The sequence below is a fragment of the Miscanthus floridulus genome, chromosome 5 (assembly GCF_019320115.1).
Source record: "Miscanthus floridulus cultivar M001 chromosome 5, ASM1932011v1, whole genome shotgun sequence".
Classification (NCBI taxonomy): domain Eukaryota; kingdom Viridiplantae; phylum Streptophyta; class Magnoliopsida; order Poales; family Poaceae; genus Miscanthus; species Miscanthus floridulus.
Window position 1 is genome coordinate 97802597 of NC_089584.1, and position 18907 is coordinate 97821503.

The 18907-nt window shown below is 44.4% G+C and overlaps 1 protein-coding gene and 2 pseudogenes across 1 annotated transcript; 2 read left to right on the top strand and 1 right to left on the bottom strand.

Moving 5' to 3' along the window:
• Positions 1-2403: 2403 nt before the first annotated feature.
• LOC136454981 (uncharacterized) lies at positions 2404-4694 on the top strand. Its single transcript, XM_066455201.1, has 5 exons — positions 2404-2476; positions 2572-2697; positions 3949-3981; positions 4104-4296; positions 4386-4694. Exons 2-5 carry the CDS (start codon positions 2627-2629, stop codon positions 4692-4694), a joined length of 606 nt encoding a protein of 201 aa, XP_066311298.1. The 5' UTR covers positions 2404-2476; positions 2572-2626.
• Positions 4695-5123: 429 nt separating this feature from the next.
• On the bottom strand, positions 5124-13746 carry LOC136454982 (uncharacterized; annotated as a pseudogene).
• On the top strand, positions 8440-11572 carry LOC136451193 (probable CoA ligase CCL12; annotated as a pseudogene).
• Positions 13747-18907: the final 5161 nt, after the last annotated feature.

Genomic DNA, 18907 nt, shown 5'->3' on the forward strand with positions numbered 1-18907 from the left:
TCAGTGAGCCGATTTTGGTGGAGAAAACCCAACCAATGTCCCTAGACACCCAGATTCAAAGGCCATGATGGATGATGGTGTCATATGAATGATGACACACAATTGGCCGCACAAGAGTAGTGAGAAGAATTCCACCGATTCCCACCCTCCCAAGAGATGTGGGAAGTTTTACACACCAAAAAGCACTACATGTAAAATGGCATGTTCCCCTCAGCGGGTCCGTGCTCTGCTCGCCCTTCTCCACTTCGCCCTCCCTCTTTTCTCCACACCGAGCACCGCAGTGGGCATTCTAGGTTTCGACGTCGACGCTGACAACAACCCTGTTATTAGCGCTAACGTCATCGTCCCTAGTCCCCTTCCTAGAGGCCTGTCCCCTCACTGCATCTTGCCAATGTGCCCTGGGTGCTAGTCGACGTGCCTTGCAAATCCGACAACAACAACAACTTGAAGATCCGATCCACCGCTCACGGCTTCGACTAGCCTACAAGTAGTGGATATGTGCCAGCCCAACTGGTTATTCGGGCTGCCTCTTGGTACCCAAAGTACAAACCACCCGATTAAGGCGATCCCAATTTCTTGCAGACAATTAAGTTGCGTTTGACAGACAAGCTTGGGGGCTTATGTTGATGCCATACCCCCGGGTATCCCGACTACAAGATTTGCTGAACACCGACTCTGGATCAGAAGAGACCTGACCAGGCGCGACTACCCTATTCGAGGAAGGATATCTCCGGATTACGCCAAGACTCCGACTGGGACACGACTTCTTAGCTTGGGTGGCAAGTTGATCCTGGATATAAATAGCTAGCAATACCTCTGCTGTAATCATCGAATATCTCATCGCCCATAGACATAGCTATGGAACTACTTGCTCCAACCTATGGAAGGTCTGCGTTTTTCGTTAATGGATTTGCAGCTGTTAGTAGAGATTTGCAATAGATAAATATTTGAACTTGTAGTAGATTTGCAATGGAATGTGAATTATTGATTGCAAGATGTACATTCCAATATTGCCCTACATGTAGAGCTAATCGTTTTAGGTTTTATAAAAGGAAAATGATAGGACTATCAAATTAAATGTAGAAAAGTAGTCGAAAATAGTGCAAATGTGTTAAACAATCAAATAAAATGTATCATGAGTTCCAAGGATATTTAGGCCATTCACATTTTGGACGGTTTACACAAAATAGGATTGCTAAATACTTAGATTCTCCTATCAGCGATTTCTCCTGATAGCAAAATGCTGTACCAAAATAATTTGTCCCATCCAAACCAGGCCAAACGACGTGAAGTGGGGGTGATATGGCGATTAGTATCCATGTTCACAGAAGTGAACGAGAATGTAGAACAGAAATAAGAATGTGAAGCGATATGTCATAATAATTTTGTACCATATAAAAATATTAATGTTTCCAAAACAAGAGCGTAAAATGTCCGTGAAACCATCTAGAACAAGAACGTGGCCATGTTTCACTTTTTTCGGCTGCCAAGATCCGGCGTATCACGTGTGCCCCGCAAGATCGGCGTTGGGATGGAGCCGTGCTCACGTATACGGCTTGGATCCGACCGAACGCTGGACCTTCATCTCACCTTCTATGGGCTGGTTTCTTGTCTGCAGGCCAGGTGATGGCAGGCCAAACTGGGCCGATGTCATTTGTGCTTAGGGCCTATAACAAAACCATAGCCTGAATTTCCTTTGCTGAGATTGGGTGGGGGCAGTTTCATTCATCTGGGTAGCATGGTTCCAAATAAACACGCAACCGCTTTTAAAAAAAAAACCGACGCGAACTCATCCGTCCGTAATAAACAAAATCAAACTTTGAAAATACACATATCTAGCTACGTGACCAGCAGAAACAATAAAAAAAGAACGTGAGAGTGCAGAGCCGTGAATGCCGTGAGAGAGATTTCGTGGAGAAACGTGCGAGACTAGCTAGGACTAGCGCGCTGCTGTTCTGCGATTCATCTAGGGCTATTTCAGTCCTGATGGGACGCCCTAAGAATGTCTCCGACCAAAATTTATATGGATATTTAAATCTAAAATAGGTAGGAAGAATTTAAAATTAGTCTCTAACATAGCACTTATATGGAAGACCTATTTTGGATTGTCTGAGAGACACAATCTAAATATGGACATCCTCTCTCCTGAAAAACTCATTTACCGAAAGAATTCTCTTTTGAATTTTGTTGTTGGAGAAGATGCCGAATAGATATTGAATATTTTATCTATAGCGATATCCAAAGAATTATATTTTGGGTGCTGTCGTTGATAGACTACTGCCACGCGGCCGACGCGAGCTATAGGGTAGGACGAGCAGGCTTCGGCATCGCCGCCGCCAGCCGGCCGGAAGAGGACACAGCACAACGCAACGCATCGGTCCGCGCGCGAAGGGGACGTGCGTAGCGGCCCTTGGGCGTCGCGGAGCCCTCCAGTCGCCGCAGCGGCCGCGCCTCCTCCTCCTCCGATCAGGATCAGGTTCTCCTGCCTTTCAAGTTTCAACCTGGCCTTTGTTTGTTCGCACGAACGTCTCGTTACTCACGCTACCGTCTCTGCGTGCCCACACCCCACAGTTCGTTTACTGGCTTTGATGCGCGGAAAGGAGGGCCACCATGGCAATGCGACGAGATGGCGACGGATTGGTCGGGTTCCCATGGGCGCTGTAAACTGGTGGCGGAAGAATGCGTTGGCGTTACCAGGTCGCGACGTCCCTTCTTTCTTTACACGCATCAGTATCTTTCATTTCTTATAGTAGGAGTACACTCTAGTTGATGTCTCTGGAGGGAGATCGGAGATCACGTTGCCTTCATTTGCCGGCCACCATCGAATTCGCGAAAGATGTGCATCGGAATGTGTAAGAGAAGAGATGCTCTGCTATCTTCTCCCTTGTTTCGTTCAAGGAGTAAGACTGAGGCCTCGTTTAAATTCAGGGCCTAAAATTTCATGGTGTCACATGGGGTGTTGCCAGTGGCGGATCCAGGATGAGCACCTCAGGGGGGCTAATCAATAGAGATTTAGAACAAATGTTGAAGATTAACGATGAAATCACATTTTTTCTACAGTAATATCAAGGCAAAATCACTCTCCCGGGGGGGCTGCAGCCCCCCCAGCCCCCCCTGGATCCGCCAATGGGTGTTGCATGAGATGTTCGGATACTAATAAAAAAATAAATTACAGAATCCGTCAGTAATCCGCGAGACAAATTTATTAAACCTAACTAATCCGTCATTAGCACATGTGTGTAGCACTACATTGCCAAATCTTAGACTAATTAGGCTTAAAAGATCCGTCTCACAAATTAGTCGTAAACTGTGTAATTAATTATTTTTAGTCTATATTTAATACTTTATGCATGTGTCAAACGTTCGATGGGATAGAGAGTAAACTTTAAGGACAGTGTGAGCCACTAGACCTAAATTTTTACTATTTGACCCTTTTTCGAATAAAATTTACATTTGGCCCCCTGGGAGACTTAAACTCATCTTTGGACCCTGGGGTCGGCGCCATTAGTACTGGCGCCGAGGTAACACGTCTCAGCGCCACAGATCTTGGCGCCAAGATGCCTGGTCGTCCACAACATGGCATCCAAGGTGGCGTTCACGTGGCGGACAACTCGGCGCCATAACACATGACGCCGAGGTCGGCGCCACAGATCTAGGCGCCGAGCATGGATTTACACCCCGAGGCCAAGCTTCTTGCCGACGCCGCTCTCATTTCTTCCTCCCCCTCTCGGTTTCTTCCTCTCCCTAACCCGCCCAATTTATTGAATCGAAGAATTTGACCTTGGATACTTGAATTTGATCCATACATCTTCGCGAGCAAGATATCCTCTATCCCCTTATCTAATTTTACGCATTGATTTGGTATATATATTACATCTATTTTGCAACCCTAGATACATTACCTAATGTTTGAAGTGATTTTTTATATTTTGTATTATGTAACCGTAGGATACCAAGACATGGTAAAGCTAGTAAGCAAAGGTAATCTATTCTCAACGTTTTATATTATGTTTTCATTTATGTGCAACAAATAGAAAAACCCTAGGTTTAGGGTTTAATGTTCATTGCTTTCGGTTCTTAGAATAAATTTGTTTTAATTGTAGTTATGGCCGGATGACCGGAAATGCCTTCGACCCGTTGCCTATGCCTAGTTGTGTTCCAGTTCCCATGTACTTTTGCGGCGATCCTTGCAAGGTAGCCAAGTTCGATGAAGAGGACACGTATAGGCAGAGGTATTGGATGTGTGCCAATTTTGTGTTTGAGCCTACACTTCGTCAGCGCCGCATTAATAAGATGGTGAGAAATTAATGTTGTTTAATATTTATTTTATGTCAAATGAAGTCTTGCATGATTTATTTGTTTTGTAACATTTGTATTTGTTGCAGACCCCTCCACCGCTATGCGATTTTGAGCAGTGGATCGACACTGAGATCAAGCCGGAAGATAAGGAATGGATGCAGAAACTGTTACGGTGGGAGACAGAGGACAAGGAGATGATGGAGAAGAGACGCAGAGAGGAGGCTCTAGAAAAGGAGCACAAGGAAAAGGAGGAAAGGAGGCGTGTTGCTTCGCACAGGGAGGAGAGGGAGAGGAAGCTTGAGCGTGCGCAGCGAACGAAGGCAGCGGGACAATCCCGATGCCCAGAGGAAGGGAAAGTGGCCTCGTTGTACTCAGTAGTCTTCATAACTTGCTAGATGTATGGTATATTCACGAACAATGTTGTTTAACCTTGTACTTTGCATTGTGTTGTCATGTAATGCACTTTTAGTTTGTCGTCATGTACTTCAAATGTTGTTATGTTAATTAGTGTGCTCTATTACTGGACCTTTCATAGTATTCGTTGGTTTCATTATTTGTTGTCATAATATTGAGTTTAATATTGTATAGGTAGTGAAATGAGCTTAGGTACTGCAAATAAAACGTAACGAAGTAGTGGATTACCTAATTCAACACACACAATACATGAAATGGCATGTGATAACATGTACCAAACTAGGTTACAGAGGTCCCGGACTAAACCTAACATACCTTAGGTAATTGAAGCAAACAATGCACATAAAATGACATGTGAGAACATGTGCCAAACAAGGGTACATATTTTCTTCGACTAACCCTAACATGTCTTAGATGATTAAAGGAAAAAAAACAAACACATGGATGTAGTAGTGTGGCCACATAGCAAATTGTGTTGCACCTTCTCCAAAGTATCCTCCCATTGTTGGTGGTGGTGGCGGCGGGGGTGGCGGCAGAGGACCCTTGTTCTTATGATTAGGGCAGGTGCAATATGGATCATTGCAGAGTGCCTCCTGTGAACTAGCACCATTGTTGTACTCTTCCTGTTCATCGTCCTTGTAGCCACTGCTAATTTCCCTTTCAAGATCAAAGATACGGTCCTGCGGGTAGTAGATGTACTCCGCATGCGGATAAATAGGTCGAGGATCAACCCACCTAGTGAACCCACAGTTTTCTTCGGATAAGGAAGACTGCAGTAAATATGCCATGTAAGTTGTATAGAAGCGGAACATATAGAAGAAACAAATATTAATAGCAATTACCCATGCTCGCGGGCATTTGAAGAAACGTCGGCCTCCATCTATTCCCTCGGTGAACATCTGGACTAGGCAGTCCTCACCATGCATGCATTTTGGCCACGCTTCTTTCCTTTCATCGTATCCTCTCAGTGGTGCCTCTTTGATGAAATCGCTTTTGCTCTCAACTGGGAACCTCTCATAAAGAGCTTCCTCAAAGAAATCTGGACCAAGAGGGCCCTCCCATCCCCAGGTAGTTCCCTTCCCCTTTCCTCTCCCTCTGGATGACCCTCCAGACATTAGTACTACAACGGGAGAAAATGCTGAGGAGTGCTCTTTCTTCTTGTTGTGTGTTTGAATGAGAGGGGGAGAGGGGTTATTTATTGGTTGAGAGGAGGAATGGAGGCCTCTCAATGTGTCATGTCAGCGATCCGTGTGCCTCTTCGTCTCAACCGTTGGATCAAACAGTAATAAGATGGATGGTATAGATGGAGTGGAGTTGTGCTTCCTTGCATGTCGTTGTACCTATAGGTGTACTATTGTCTGAAAAGCTTAGATTCGTTCACTGTTACTGAAAAGCCTGGATTCATCTGCAAAGCGTCTATATGATACGATTGGACTATACACGTTGTTGTGCCTTTATAGCAGTGTAGTATAATTAATGATTCACAAAAAAAAATCGTAAAAGTTTCCCTTGTTTTAGGACCACCCACGGTTACAAGTAGAGAAATCATTATATAATCCAAAAATCTAATCGTCCAAAGACCACAATACAACCACATCGAACATCACAATCAACATAACATGTCCTGCATAGTCCAAATAGTACACAATGTCCATACAATCACAAATAGTTATAGGAAAGTTACTACATACTTTTCAATTCTCCACACATGCAAAATAAGCAAAGTCCATGCAACCCAAATAGTCTGTGACATCGCATAGATAGTTGTTACCATAGTGTTAACCTAAAAGTCGTCGTCACTGTCTCCTAGTCTTACCCTTGCGTCGGTGCCTGAAGTGTACGTGCAAGGCGGACGACGTCTTCTCGTTCCTGCAACTGGCGTAGGCTGAGTCGAAGGAGCGTCCTAGAGCTGGGACTCGCCAAGCTCATCATGACCACGCTCCTTGGCCTCCTCGTCGCCTTCCACGTCGTCCTCGTCTCCGTCTCCTTGGAAAGTCTCCACAGTCGCAGCACTAGTACCTCCATGAGAAGAAGAGCCGAGGCCGACAGGTGTGTCCATCGCAGCGCTAGTACCACAACCACAACGAGCTGCAGCACGACGCAGCCTACGTGCTAGCCTCTGTCATGCAAAGATATTAAGTAGTAAACCACTAGCTTCAACAACTTACTTAAGCATAAAACAACAAGAGGGCTAGTGTCGACTTACTCCAAGAAAGCTGTTTAGTGTGTGTTTGTCCACGTTTGTTCTTGGAAACCGTTCGATCTCAATCACAGATTGCTTCTGCGCGTTGCCCTGGAAAAAAAAACAAATATTAATGCGCTTAAAATCTAAAATTAGAATCTTACTGAAATTTTGATATTGAAATTACTAGTTGAAAATGCAAACTGAGAAGAAACGAAAAAGCGAAATGCTAAGATAAATGATATAGTCATCACCAAACTAATTCAAATAATGTAAATCAGGATCAGGACTGCACGAAGTATAGCTGAAAGAACTATATATAATGTAAATGCTAAGATAAATGATATAGTCATCACCAAACTAATTCAAATAATGCTCACTGCCATCCCAAAACACTACTAAATGTATAGTCGAACTTCTGAACTATATATATGTGGAGAGTTAAGCATCCTACAACCCCACCGTCATTGCCAGATGAACAGCAAGTGTTTCCGCTGAGACATTCTCACATAGCTTGAGTTCACATATAACCTTGAGACGGTCCAGTGCTAATCGGAGTACTCAGATCTTAAAAAACAGAGGTAGTTCAAATAATAACACTCGGCCACTCGGGCACAGGGCACAACAGGAGGGAGAGAGGCTAGCTGCCAGCCACGAGCACCCACAGCAAGGTCCTGCTCGTTCACACTAACAGAGAACAAAAATGTGCATGACAGCAGCTAGCATTGAAATCACAGCAGCAGCTCAGATTGTTTTTTTATATATATTTGGCTTGGCTGTGTCGATTAGGTGGAACATGTTAGAGCTCAAAGAAACTGAAAATATGAGTGGTTTGGCTTGGCATACTACTAAACAGCACTGTATCATTCTGCTAAACTGAAAATTTATGCATAGATCCAATAGCCAATGATAGAAGAGACATGGTTCTTTTGATCTCATAATCAGATCTGATTCATAAAAAGATAAAGAAATATGAGTGGTGTTTTTCTTTTGATCTCATAATCAGATATAATTTTTTAGAAAGATTGCTGCAGGGACGGGGATAGCTCAGGCAACCCTAACAGTGCAGAGCAAGCAGCGGAGGTGTACATAAATTGAACACTTGATCAAAATTAGCTAACTATAAGGTAAATCATGTGTGCATGCTAATCCAGCTTGCATTAAGTGACATTTTATAAATTTGTTTGCAGATAAGTAGCCCGAACATAATATGTAGCAGGTAGAGGACATTACCACTCGGTCCAGGATCGGCGCAGGCTCCACCTGTGTCCCGGCCCTCGTCGCAAGGTCGTAAGACGTTTGTTCGTCGTCGGAGGACTCAATGTCGGCATAGTCTGTTTGGGTCCATTGTACCTTCAGTTTGGTCCTTGTTGCCCGGTTGTACCAAGATAGGTACGCTCTGAAGTTCTCATTCGCGTGGGGCCGGTCATTCTCATACAAGTTCTCATGAAAGTGATCCCAGTGGTCGATGTAGTCATGGTGCAAGGTCTCAAAGTCCGTCTCCTTCTTTTGTTTCCGACGATCGATCCTGTAGGGTGCCATAAATGAAATTCAAGTTAGTGGAGATGTAACTCAAATACCTTTATTTATATTACAAATATACGCTACATCATTCCATATTATATATATATATATATATATATATATATATATATATATATATATATATATATATATATATATATATATATATATATATATTTCATAGGTTATCGATATTAACTACACTGAAGGATCTGGTGATAGAAAGTGGAGTAGTACAAATTTTCCATGGACTAAGGAACTTGAGGTAATTTTCTTCAGTACCATTTTTTAATTATTTACACCATCACTGATTTAACTTGGACTGGTCCGAACAGCAAGAGATAATGAGAGATTGACTACATTTGTGAATACTATTTAACTTTTAGTGCATACTCAGGCCAAGAACAGAAATAAGTTTGGAAGAAAGTTCTGAATCACACAAACTTCAGGATTTCATTGTTAGAGGAGGGAAGAAAGTTCCACTTTACAGGTATGACTGATCAGTTAGTTCAAATTCATGCTCTGGTAAAATTAATCTGTTCATTTAAAAAAATGAGAGTTTGTTATTTATTGTACAGTTTTGTACCTAATATGTAATTTTTACAGTTTGCAGTTAAATAAGATCTAGTCCTATGAAACCATCTGCTTAGATTAGTTGGACAGCTTTATATATACCTTATCTTTAACTGAACTAAAATACTTGTACATACTAACCATCACCACACATCTGAGCAGTTTATAATAATTCTATTCTTCAGCCGTGTCGTACAAGGGACTTCAGCTAAAGCTGTTGTGATTCCTGCAATTGGAGACTCTCTTGGAATTACTCTAAGGAATGGTGATATGTCCTGGAAAGATTTTCTTTCTCGTGCTGCTGGAAGGTAGGTGCTCAAGTTTTGTCTCTTTGTCGCACATGAATAGATGGAAATTTGAGCTTTGGTGATTCTGAAATTCTTCTTTCATAAAATTGAGCACACCTTCATGGCTTCATTGCAAAAGAAAGGCAATTTCTTCATATAAGGTACATATATCTATTGGATTTGCAGGTCGTCTTCTTATTCTCCAGTTTATCAATCTGTGGATGCACTAACTAATATACTGGGCGCATTTGGATGTTCGTCCATGTGACATAGGTTGCTGGCCGACTAATCTGGGCTGGGTTATGGGACCAATAATCATATACTCATGCTTTCTAAATGGGGCAACTTTGGCTTTATATCATGGATCTCCACTTGGACGCGATTTCTGCAAATTTGTACAGGTGTGTTTGGCATAACGTGCACCATCATCTGCTTTTCAGCTGACAAAAGGATCCACCCTTGCCACTTGCATATATTGTAGTTCTGTAAGTTTTGAGCTTCAGTATGTTATGTTCCATTAGTCACCTTGCACGTAGCATGGACACATCTTACTTCACATTTGTTTGTTGATAGCTCTAGCATACCTCTGCTGAATAACCACCCAATCTCAAACCTTGACGCACTATTATAATCTTTAAAGAAAACACTTGACATGCTTGAAAAATCATTTTTCTTCAGTGTTATATGATGAAGTCCTTTTATGCTGAGCAATGCATTCCTCCAAAATATTTTGCAGGATGCTGGTGTGACTGTATTAGGAAGTGTGCCTAGCTTGGTGAAGTCATGGAAAGCTGGGAACTGTGCTGAAGGGCTTGACTGGACCAAAATCAGGTGAGTGGCACCTATCAGAATGTATCCATCTTCATCACAAGCTGGTAGAAGGACAGCTACAGTATTATTCTTGCAGAGTACTGGGCACAACAGGGGAGGCTTCTGATGTTGATGACAATCTGTGGCTAACTTCGCGTGCCTCATACAAGCCCATTGTTGAGTGCTGTGGGGGCACAGAGTTGGCATCCTCATACATTCAAGGGAGTCTTTTGCGACCACAGGTCTTTGGAGCTTTTAGTGGCGCATCAATGTCCACTGGGTTTGTCATACTTGATGAACAGGGAACTCCGTATGTAAGTATTGTCCCTTAAAATTTCCATTTTGTTTAATGCATTCGAGGCATAACCAGCTAAGTTCGCTATGATAGCCTGATGATGTACCTTGCACTGGAGAAGTGGGTCTCTTCCCTTTGTATTTTGGTGCTAGTGATCGGCTTCTCAATGCTGATCATGACAAGGTTTACTTTGATGGAATGCCCATTTATAAAGGAAGGGTATGGACTTGCATATCTTCTCGTTTGTATATTTATTTAGTAAGTGTTTCCTATTTGATTTTATTACATAAACTGTGTGGATATGTCACTGCTTGGCTATCTAGTATATGCTATAGTCTGTCATGAATTTTCTTTCACAGAACATATACAATACTGACATTGTTAAAGTGTCTAATTGTTTGCTGTACAAAATTGGAGTACTGAATGCAGTGACATTCTATTAGAAGGTATAAGTTATAAAACAAACGGGTGAATAATCTTTACTTTCCAATTGTGTTATAGCAACTCAGACGACATGGAGATATAATCCAGAGGACAGTAGGTGGGTACTATATTGTACAGGGAAGGGCGGATGACACCATGAACCTTGGAGGAATTAAGGTTGAATGCCCCTCTTTTCAAAGTGTTTAATCATTTGCTATCATCCTTGTGTTACATGAAGGAAACCATAACTTTTATCAGCTGCATATGCAGACCAGTTCAGTTGAGATAGAACGGGTATGCAACAGAGCGTGTCTGCTAGAATACATGAGTTTCAACTCTCCCGAAACAGACCCTCTCCCTGGAATTTGCAAAAGACAATGCTATTTGTCCCATCACATTTCGTGCAGCCAACTACAGTTGCAGCCAACTACATTTGGTGCAAAAGGCAATGCTATTCGACAAGGAAGTGGCAGAGGGTAAATGAGGGTGCTGCGTACTTGCATCTCTCGCACGATGCTGCAGATGGCAATTTTCCAAGATGCATCTGATCGGCCGAGCTAAATGGAGCAGATAAAAACTGTGCTTGAGCTTATTAGGGTACCTCACATATTCCTTTGTTCTTTTTATTCTGTTTTCAGACAAGGCTTATTCTGTTTTATTTTTCACTTAGCTGGCGTTACATCTTATTCTGTTTGCAGATTAATCCCAATGCTAATCATGGCATGGACGTCATACTTGTCCAAGGAGACTGTATATGTAAATTGATGCTTTTAAGGTACTATTTTAGCATTCTTATATGCTATCATTAGGCTGATTGAATTCTTGATTACTTAATAAAGTTCAAAGACGCTTACTTGTGCAAGTCTATTGACGTCGAGAACGGTTCCACGGGCCACTCCTGCCTCAACCCAAACTGGCGTGCAATCCGGTGTGGCAGGTGGAACTCAACCGCATAGAAACAGATCAACGGATACCTCACCAGGTACAGGTCTTCGTCCATCTTGCACATGATGCTGAACCCGATGTGGTCATACTGTTCATCCCCGTACGGCTCCCAAGTCACCTGCATTGGATTCTTCAGTCAGGTAGTGCTTACATCTGGAAAACAAATTAGTATGTGAAATGCAGCTAACTCACCAGCCCTGGCGTGAGTGCGTCGAGCTCGTTCGCGAACTCGATGTATGCACGTTTACTCCGGGCGAAGGGACCCTTAACCTGGTCCCAAAGGTAGGCGTATGTCGGCCGACGTCGAAGGCCATGCACCTCGAACCAGGGATGAGGTGCACCAACTTGGGGACGACCGACCGGTAAACGAGACCACATCCAAAGCTGAGGTAGGTAAACACATCCTCCTAATGAAGAGTTCGCCGAAATCCGGCGGCAAGCCTCGCAAAGCTGCCGGTACAAGTACCCCAGCACTGCGGAACCCCAACTGTAGCCCCCCGACGTGTCCCAGTCAGTAAGACAAGGCAGGTACATCCATGACGCGGTGTCTCCCGTCGCGTCGGGGAACATGACACAACCAAAAAGTTGCATGATCCATGCCCTGCAGTAGTAGGTAACTGTCTGCTCGTCTGCATGATCAGGACACTGACCAAAGTTCTGCCTCAGCCAACTAATGAGTACTCCAGAGGAGCGGGCATCGGGTGTCTCTGGAGGAAGCTCTCTTCCAAGGAAGGCCTCCACTCTACCTCTCCAACCAGCAGCAGCGCAGGGGCCGATAATTGGGCGACCACTTATACGGACACCCAGGAACTTCTGCGTGTCCTGAAGAGTAACGGTCATCTCTCCGCAAGGTAGGTGGAAGCTGTGCATCTCCGGCCTCCATCTACAAAACAAGAAAGAAGTACTAAGGTTATATGCACGTCGGGAACCAAAAATATAAATGGAAGTGAATCTGTTCATAGTTTTGGTACCTGTCGACTAGAGCTAAGATCGCCGCGGGGTTGAAGGCAGGCAACCCACGGCGAACCTGGAACGATACAACGTCAAGGCCAGCCCTCTCAAGGAGAGGAGTGTACCTGCCGTCGTACCGCATGTCCTCGAACTTATCGTGGGAACGAGGACGAAGAGGGTTCAGTTCCTGCAAAGAATAGAAATTATTATATTAATTCGTGAACTCAAGTACATGTGTAGAGGAAAAATAACATGCAGAAGTAAAGTCGTTACCTCCCCCTCCGCGGTGAGTCGTCCTCGGTGGTTCTCCTCGTAGTACGGCTCCAGCAGGTGGAACGGCTCCATCCTACAAAATATTAAGACAAAGTACAGATAAGTTTTAAATGTACAAATAAATAACTTTTTGGTACTAGTGAACATGCATATGAAACATTAGTTATTTACACCTGACTAAGCTGCCAATGGCATGTACGTGAATTATGCCCAAGTCTACCACATTTGCCACATTGGTTCTGCTCGGGGTCAGTAAGAAAGGGGGTTGCTCTCCCTCGCCTCGTTCTACCGGAAACCTGGTCCATGACCATCTTGTGCCTCGTCCTCTTCCAGGTTCCACGTTTGTCCCAACAGGTACCTGGATCTGCAATGTATTTTGGCCCAGTGTAAGCTGGCCACTGACCCTCGTCCAGGAAAGGCTCGAAACGGGGAGACCAAGTCTGTACAAGGCTGTCAACACTGAACTCCGACGGTATCTGGGTCTCGTAGGCAAAGTTGCGATGCTGAGATGCTGCAACATAATGAGAACAAGGGAAGTGGTACTGCTTGGTCTTCCCACATCGGCATGAGAAATTACTAAGTACCACAATATAACTCCTTGATGGTCGGACCTCACCATCAGACGTTGTACCACCCCTTTTTGTGACCTGGTACTTGCCGGTGTTGTGGTCAAAGCAATCGACGTCATGTGTGAAAGCCCTTTCCTTTGCCTTGTCGAGATGCTTATTAGGTTTAGGTGCCCATTTCTGATTATTACTCTGTAGTGCCATTGCTTGAGTGTGTCTATTGTTAAACCATGCAACAAGCCTATAAAAGGTGAATGATACAATGGCATTGACGGGCATGGCACGTATACCCTTCAGTACACTATTAAATGACTCCGCTATGTTGCTAGTCTGAAACTCGTACCTCCATCCACCATCGTCGTAGGTTCTTGTCCATTTCTTAGGTTCTCTCATCAATCCAGTCAGCCACTGCCTACCTTCTACGTTTGTTGCCGTTTTCAGCTGCTCCAACTTCTGCTCGAAGAACGACACCTCAAGCATGCGAGCAACCTCCTCGAATAGAGGAAAGTTGTCCTTCGTACCATCCTTCCGAAGTAAATTCTCGGCAAGGTGTCGAGTGCACCAACGGTGGTGCAAAGGTGCATACCCCGAAATCTGCTCCTGTACGGCACTGAGTATGCCTTGGTGTCTATCAGATATGACACCTACCTCCCTATGAGGGCCAACCACATGGATCCTAACAAGCCGCAAGAACCATCCCCAGCTATCTTTGTTCTCCCTCTCCACCAAAGCGAAAGCCAAAAGAACCAATGCGTTGTCTGCATCACAGGAAATGGCTACCAAAAGTGTGCCCATGTACTTGCCAAGCAAGAAAGTACCATCAATGGATAACACCGGACGACAATGCCTGAAGGCCTCGACGCACTGGGGAAAGCACCAGAATGCACGAAAGAATATTTGCCTCCCGTTCTTACATTCATTCGGCTTCGGGATATACTCGTAATGCATGCCTGGATTTGCTACTTTCATTGCATTGAACAATGAAGGCAACTGCTCGTACCCCTCCTCCCAGTCCCCATATATCGTCTTCCAGGCCCGTTGCTTTTCCCTCCATGCTTTCCCATACTTTATGTCATACTTAAATATCTCCTTACTCATCTCCATAATTGTCCTGACCTTCAAGTTGGGCTGACCCTTCAAAGTTGTGTATAACTTTCTGGCAATGAGGGTAGAGGTCAACTGTCTATGCTTCTGTTTTAGATCTGTCTGGGCGCAAGTGTGTGGACCTATAATTTTGGTGATCTTGAATTTCCCTGTGGCCTTCTGTTTGCGAGCACAGACCCTCCAATTGCAATCTGCCATCTCGCACACCACCGTGTAACGGCGCTCCACATGAGAGTGCCTCACCTTGAATGGTCTCTTACATCTCACATAATATTCCTGTAGCCACCTTCTTAAGGTGGGCAAGTCCATGAACACCATGCCCAACTGAATTTCCACGCTGCCATCAGCCTCTGGAGCCTCTAGCAGTTCATCATCTCTTCCTTCTCCATAAGCATGTTGAGAATGACTAAGGTCGCTGAATTCATGAACCAGTGGATCACGATTAGGGCACAAACGTCTGATGAGCTCTATTTCTTGTTCACTCAAAGCTACAACTGGGCGGTCATCATCCGAATCTACGGCCCTTGCTGTGCCATAAGGCTCCTCATCATCCGCAATATCAACATCTACACTGTTAGAGGCCATAAACCCTGGGTCCACGTTGGTTGATGGAGGAACAGGAGCACAACCATCATTTTCAGGATTGTCTCCTGCATTTAAAGCATGAGATAAAGGAATGGAACGAACAAAGAATAAGGAGAGCCAAAGTGTTACTAAATCACTTACTAGGATGATTCTAGGTCAAAGGGATCTCCTGAGGGGCACCTACAATATCATCAGTCCCACATTCTGCACGGACACTAGGACATACACCAACCTCATTGGAGGCGGATTGAGCATCGGGCACCACAACCGCATCTTCCACATCCACCTCACGGTTGGGTAACAGAGGCTCATAGGGTGCCAGATTCTCTGGTGGTGGCGACAACCCATGAGGGGGTGAATACCCATGAGGGGTGGGATCATTGGACAACTTCCGCACAACCAAATCCAAACATTGAAACTCATTATTCATGACAGTTTTGACATATTTGTCCCATTGTGCCTCTGATGCAATTGGGACCAACCGCCTCAAAAATGTCCCTGACCTGCCATGGTGAAGTACCCCCCTCAACTAAGATGGCATCTTCATTTGAATTGCATTTAAGCTCATCACGGGCCCTACTAAACAACTCACAAAACAATGGCCGATCATCGAATATCACTGGCATCCTTTGCATTCCAACAAAACTGACATTACCAAACTCATCTTCCTCCACACTTCCTCCATGATATAGGGTGACTACGTTGTCCATCTAGTTGGTATGCACATCAACCAAGCTATTACAGGTATATTATTATAAGATAACTAACCATAATATCTAACTACATTTGCTAACTAAATTACCTAACTATCGACCTAAACAAATAAGTATCTAACTGTCTAACTATCTCTATAACAAGATAAGAGATTTGGTAACTACACTTACTAACTAGCTAACTAAATCAATAGGTAACTAACTCCCTAATTATATTCCTAAGTATATAATATAACTAAAAAAATAAGCATCTAACTTGCTAACTATGTAATTAAATTTGCTAACTTGATTTGCTAAATATTCTAAAACAAGAAATTTAAGTTAATTACTAAATTATCTATATTCCTAACTAGATTTGCTAAATTTGCTAACTTGCAACCTATGTAATTACTAGATTTGCTATATTTAAGTTAAACTTGCTAACTAAATTATCTAAAGTAAATTAACTAATTTAAGTTAACTAAAAAATTACTAACTACTGTCACTTTACCTGGATGGCCGGCTCGCGAACGGCCCAGAGGAGCAGGGGGCCGCAGCTACACGGAGGGGGAGGGGCCGCAGGGGCCGGAGCCCAGTCGGCCGTCGAGAGCACCGACGAGCGGTGGCGGGCCGCCCTCGCCGCCGGACACGGATGAGGAGGACGGAAGGGGCAACGAGGGCGGCCGGGCTTCGCACGGAGACGGGGGCGCGGCGGCGGCCTGCTGCGGCGCTTGCGTGGAAAGGGAGGGGGCGTAGGGAGGAGGCTCGGCCGCCGGTGAGTCGACGGCGGCGCAGGAGGCTCTGCGGGCGACGGCGGTGCAGGAGGCAGAGACAGAGCGCACGAGAGAGAGAGAGCTGCGGCCAGGGTTTTGAATCAATACTCGACGCCAAGATCTGTGGCGCCGCGGTATCCGCCACGTATTCATCTCGGCGCCAAGATATGTGGCGCCAATCTCGGCGCCAAGATCTTTGGCGCCGACATGCCAGCCACGTGAACGCCACCTAGGATGGATTGCTGTGCTCGACCAGGCACCTCGGCGCCAAGATATGTGGCGCCTAGATGTGTTACCTCAGCGCCATGATTCCTGGCGCCGACCCCCAGGATCCAAAGATGAGTTTAAGTCTCCCAAGGGGCCAAACGTAAAATTTCTTAAAAAAGGGTTAAATTGTAAAAAAATTAGGGCCACTAGATAGGCATCAGAATTCAGAACTGGTCTGATAAGCACAGTAGCGCTAGCAGACATGGCAATCAAAGTTGAAGAAGAGCTAGCAGGCTAGCAGCCAGGACCAGCCGGCCAGGAGCCCATGGTGTCCGTTCCGGGACGTGAGAGGGAGACAAAGGATCGTGACCCGCTTGATATGATGGTCCGTTCGGCTGAGTGAATTTTGATAATATTATTATGATTGAATTGTTACGAGAAAAAAATATTATTTTAATTAAAAAAAGAAATTAAATAATAGATATGCGGTAGGTCGAACAGGGCCGATATCCTCCATGCCTTTTCGTTCCTATGCTCCGGCGGCGTGTTGCACATGAAGGATGATTGGTCAACTCGCAGGTACGTGTGCGTGTGGCTGTCGAGGGCATCGATCAGCTGAACTGCAACTTCAGAGGCTAGCAGCGACGTGGCGCTGCTTTGATTTGATGGAGGCTGGTACTAGGGCCTTGTTTAGATTGTAAGTTTTTTCATTTTCTTTTTGTTATATCAAATCTTTGGACATATGTATGGAGTATTAAATGTAGATAAAAAAATAACTAATTATATAGTTTGATTGTAAATTACGAGACGAATCTTTTGAGCCTAGTTAGACCATGATTGGACAATAATTGACAAATACAAACGAAAAATATTACAGTGCCAAATACGGATTCATAACCTCAATCTAAACGAGGCATAGAGCTATGGCGAAGGCAGGTCACATGGTTGGTCTCTTTGGGTGTGGTTGCCACGCTGTGAAGCTTGCTTCATTTTCTCTTTCTCCACGTAACATAACCAGGTGGTTGGAACCTCCCGACACCTTGATAATGGAGTGGGTATATATATCGACGTCTCTGAAATGGACACTGGAATTGAAAGAAGAGAGGCACCAGTCGATTGGACCTCTGCTCCAATGGGGAAGGGAAAACAAGTACTCCGTACTAGTAGTAGGCAGTAGCCCTCGCCTTGGAACTGTCAGCATCCAAAGTCCGTCGCTTGGCCCATCATTTTTATCCGGGCAAAGGTGTGTTCGTTTCTCTTATAATCTATTTTTTTTGGTTTGTTTTTCAGTTAGAATAGTATTTTTCTCTCACAGCAAATTAACCGAAATAATATTTCGATTTTTTTTTCAGCGAAGCGAACAGAGCCAAAGTGTGGTGAACTAGCCAAAGTGTGGTGAACTTTTCTTCCCAACCAAGTCAACTTCTAGACGATTAGCCAAATACTACAAGCTATTCACTGTGCTCGTGCCCTGGTTGCCACACTCATTGGCACCCTTTCTACACAAGAATTCCATGTGTACGCCTGTGGTCTATTTAGTGAAATTAATTAAACATGCACATTTTTTTTGATAAGTCAACGGAGGGGAGAGGATCCCCACCTGATTCATTGAATTAAGTAGCCCTTGGGCTAGATGAGTTCAAAATAAAGTACATGCAGGTGTGCGCCAAGCACAAATTCAAACACAAACACACGCACACGCTCTATTCGGTACATTGCGTTTGTAATCAAATTGCACCAAACTTCAACGACATCTTGATCCTTCCGAGACATTCTTGCTTTTCCGAGACACTCATTGGCACCCGATTTGCATGCTGCGAGCAATTGAAAATCCCGCTTTTCAAATTACACGGCATGCAGTCGGTGGAGGACGAAATCATTAGCATGAGCTATGACAACAAAACCATGCTCGGCTGCTCGCACAGATGGCACCGTCCTCTGTTGGGCACTAGGGGGGAAACTGCCGTGCCAGTCAGCTGCAGGTGGCGTCAGAGCTCAGAGCAG

Bases quoted from the DNA above. Each gene is read 5' to 3' on its own strand.
- LOC136454981 (XM_066455201.1), top strand. From the start codon at position 2,627: ATGGCGACGGATTGGTCGGGTTCCCATGGGCGCTGTAAACTGGTGGCG. The intron at 2,698-3,948 runs GTCGCGACGTCC...ATGTAACCGTAG, and splicing joins GAATGCGTTGGCGTTACCAG to GATACCAAGACATGGTAAAG. The intron at 3,982-4,103 runs GTAATCTATTCT...TTTTAATTGTAG, and splicing joins GGTAAAGCTAGTAAGCAAAG to TTATGGCCGGATGACCGGAA.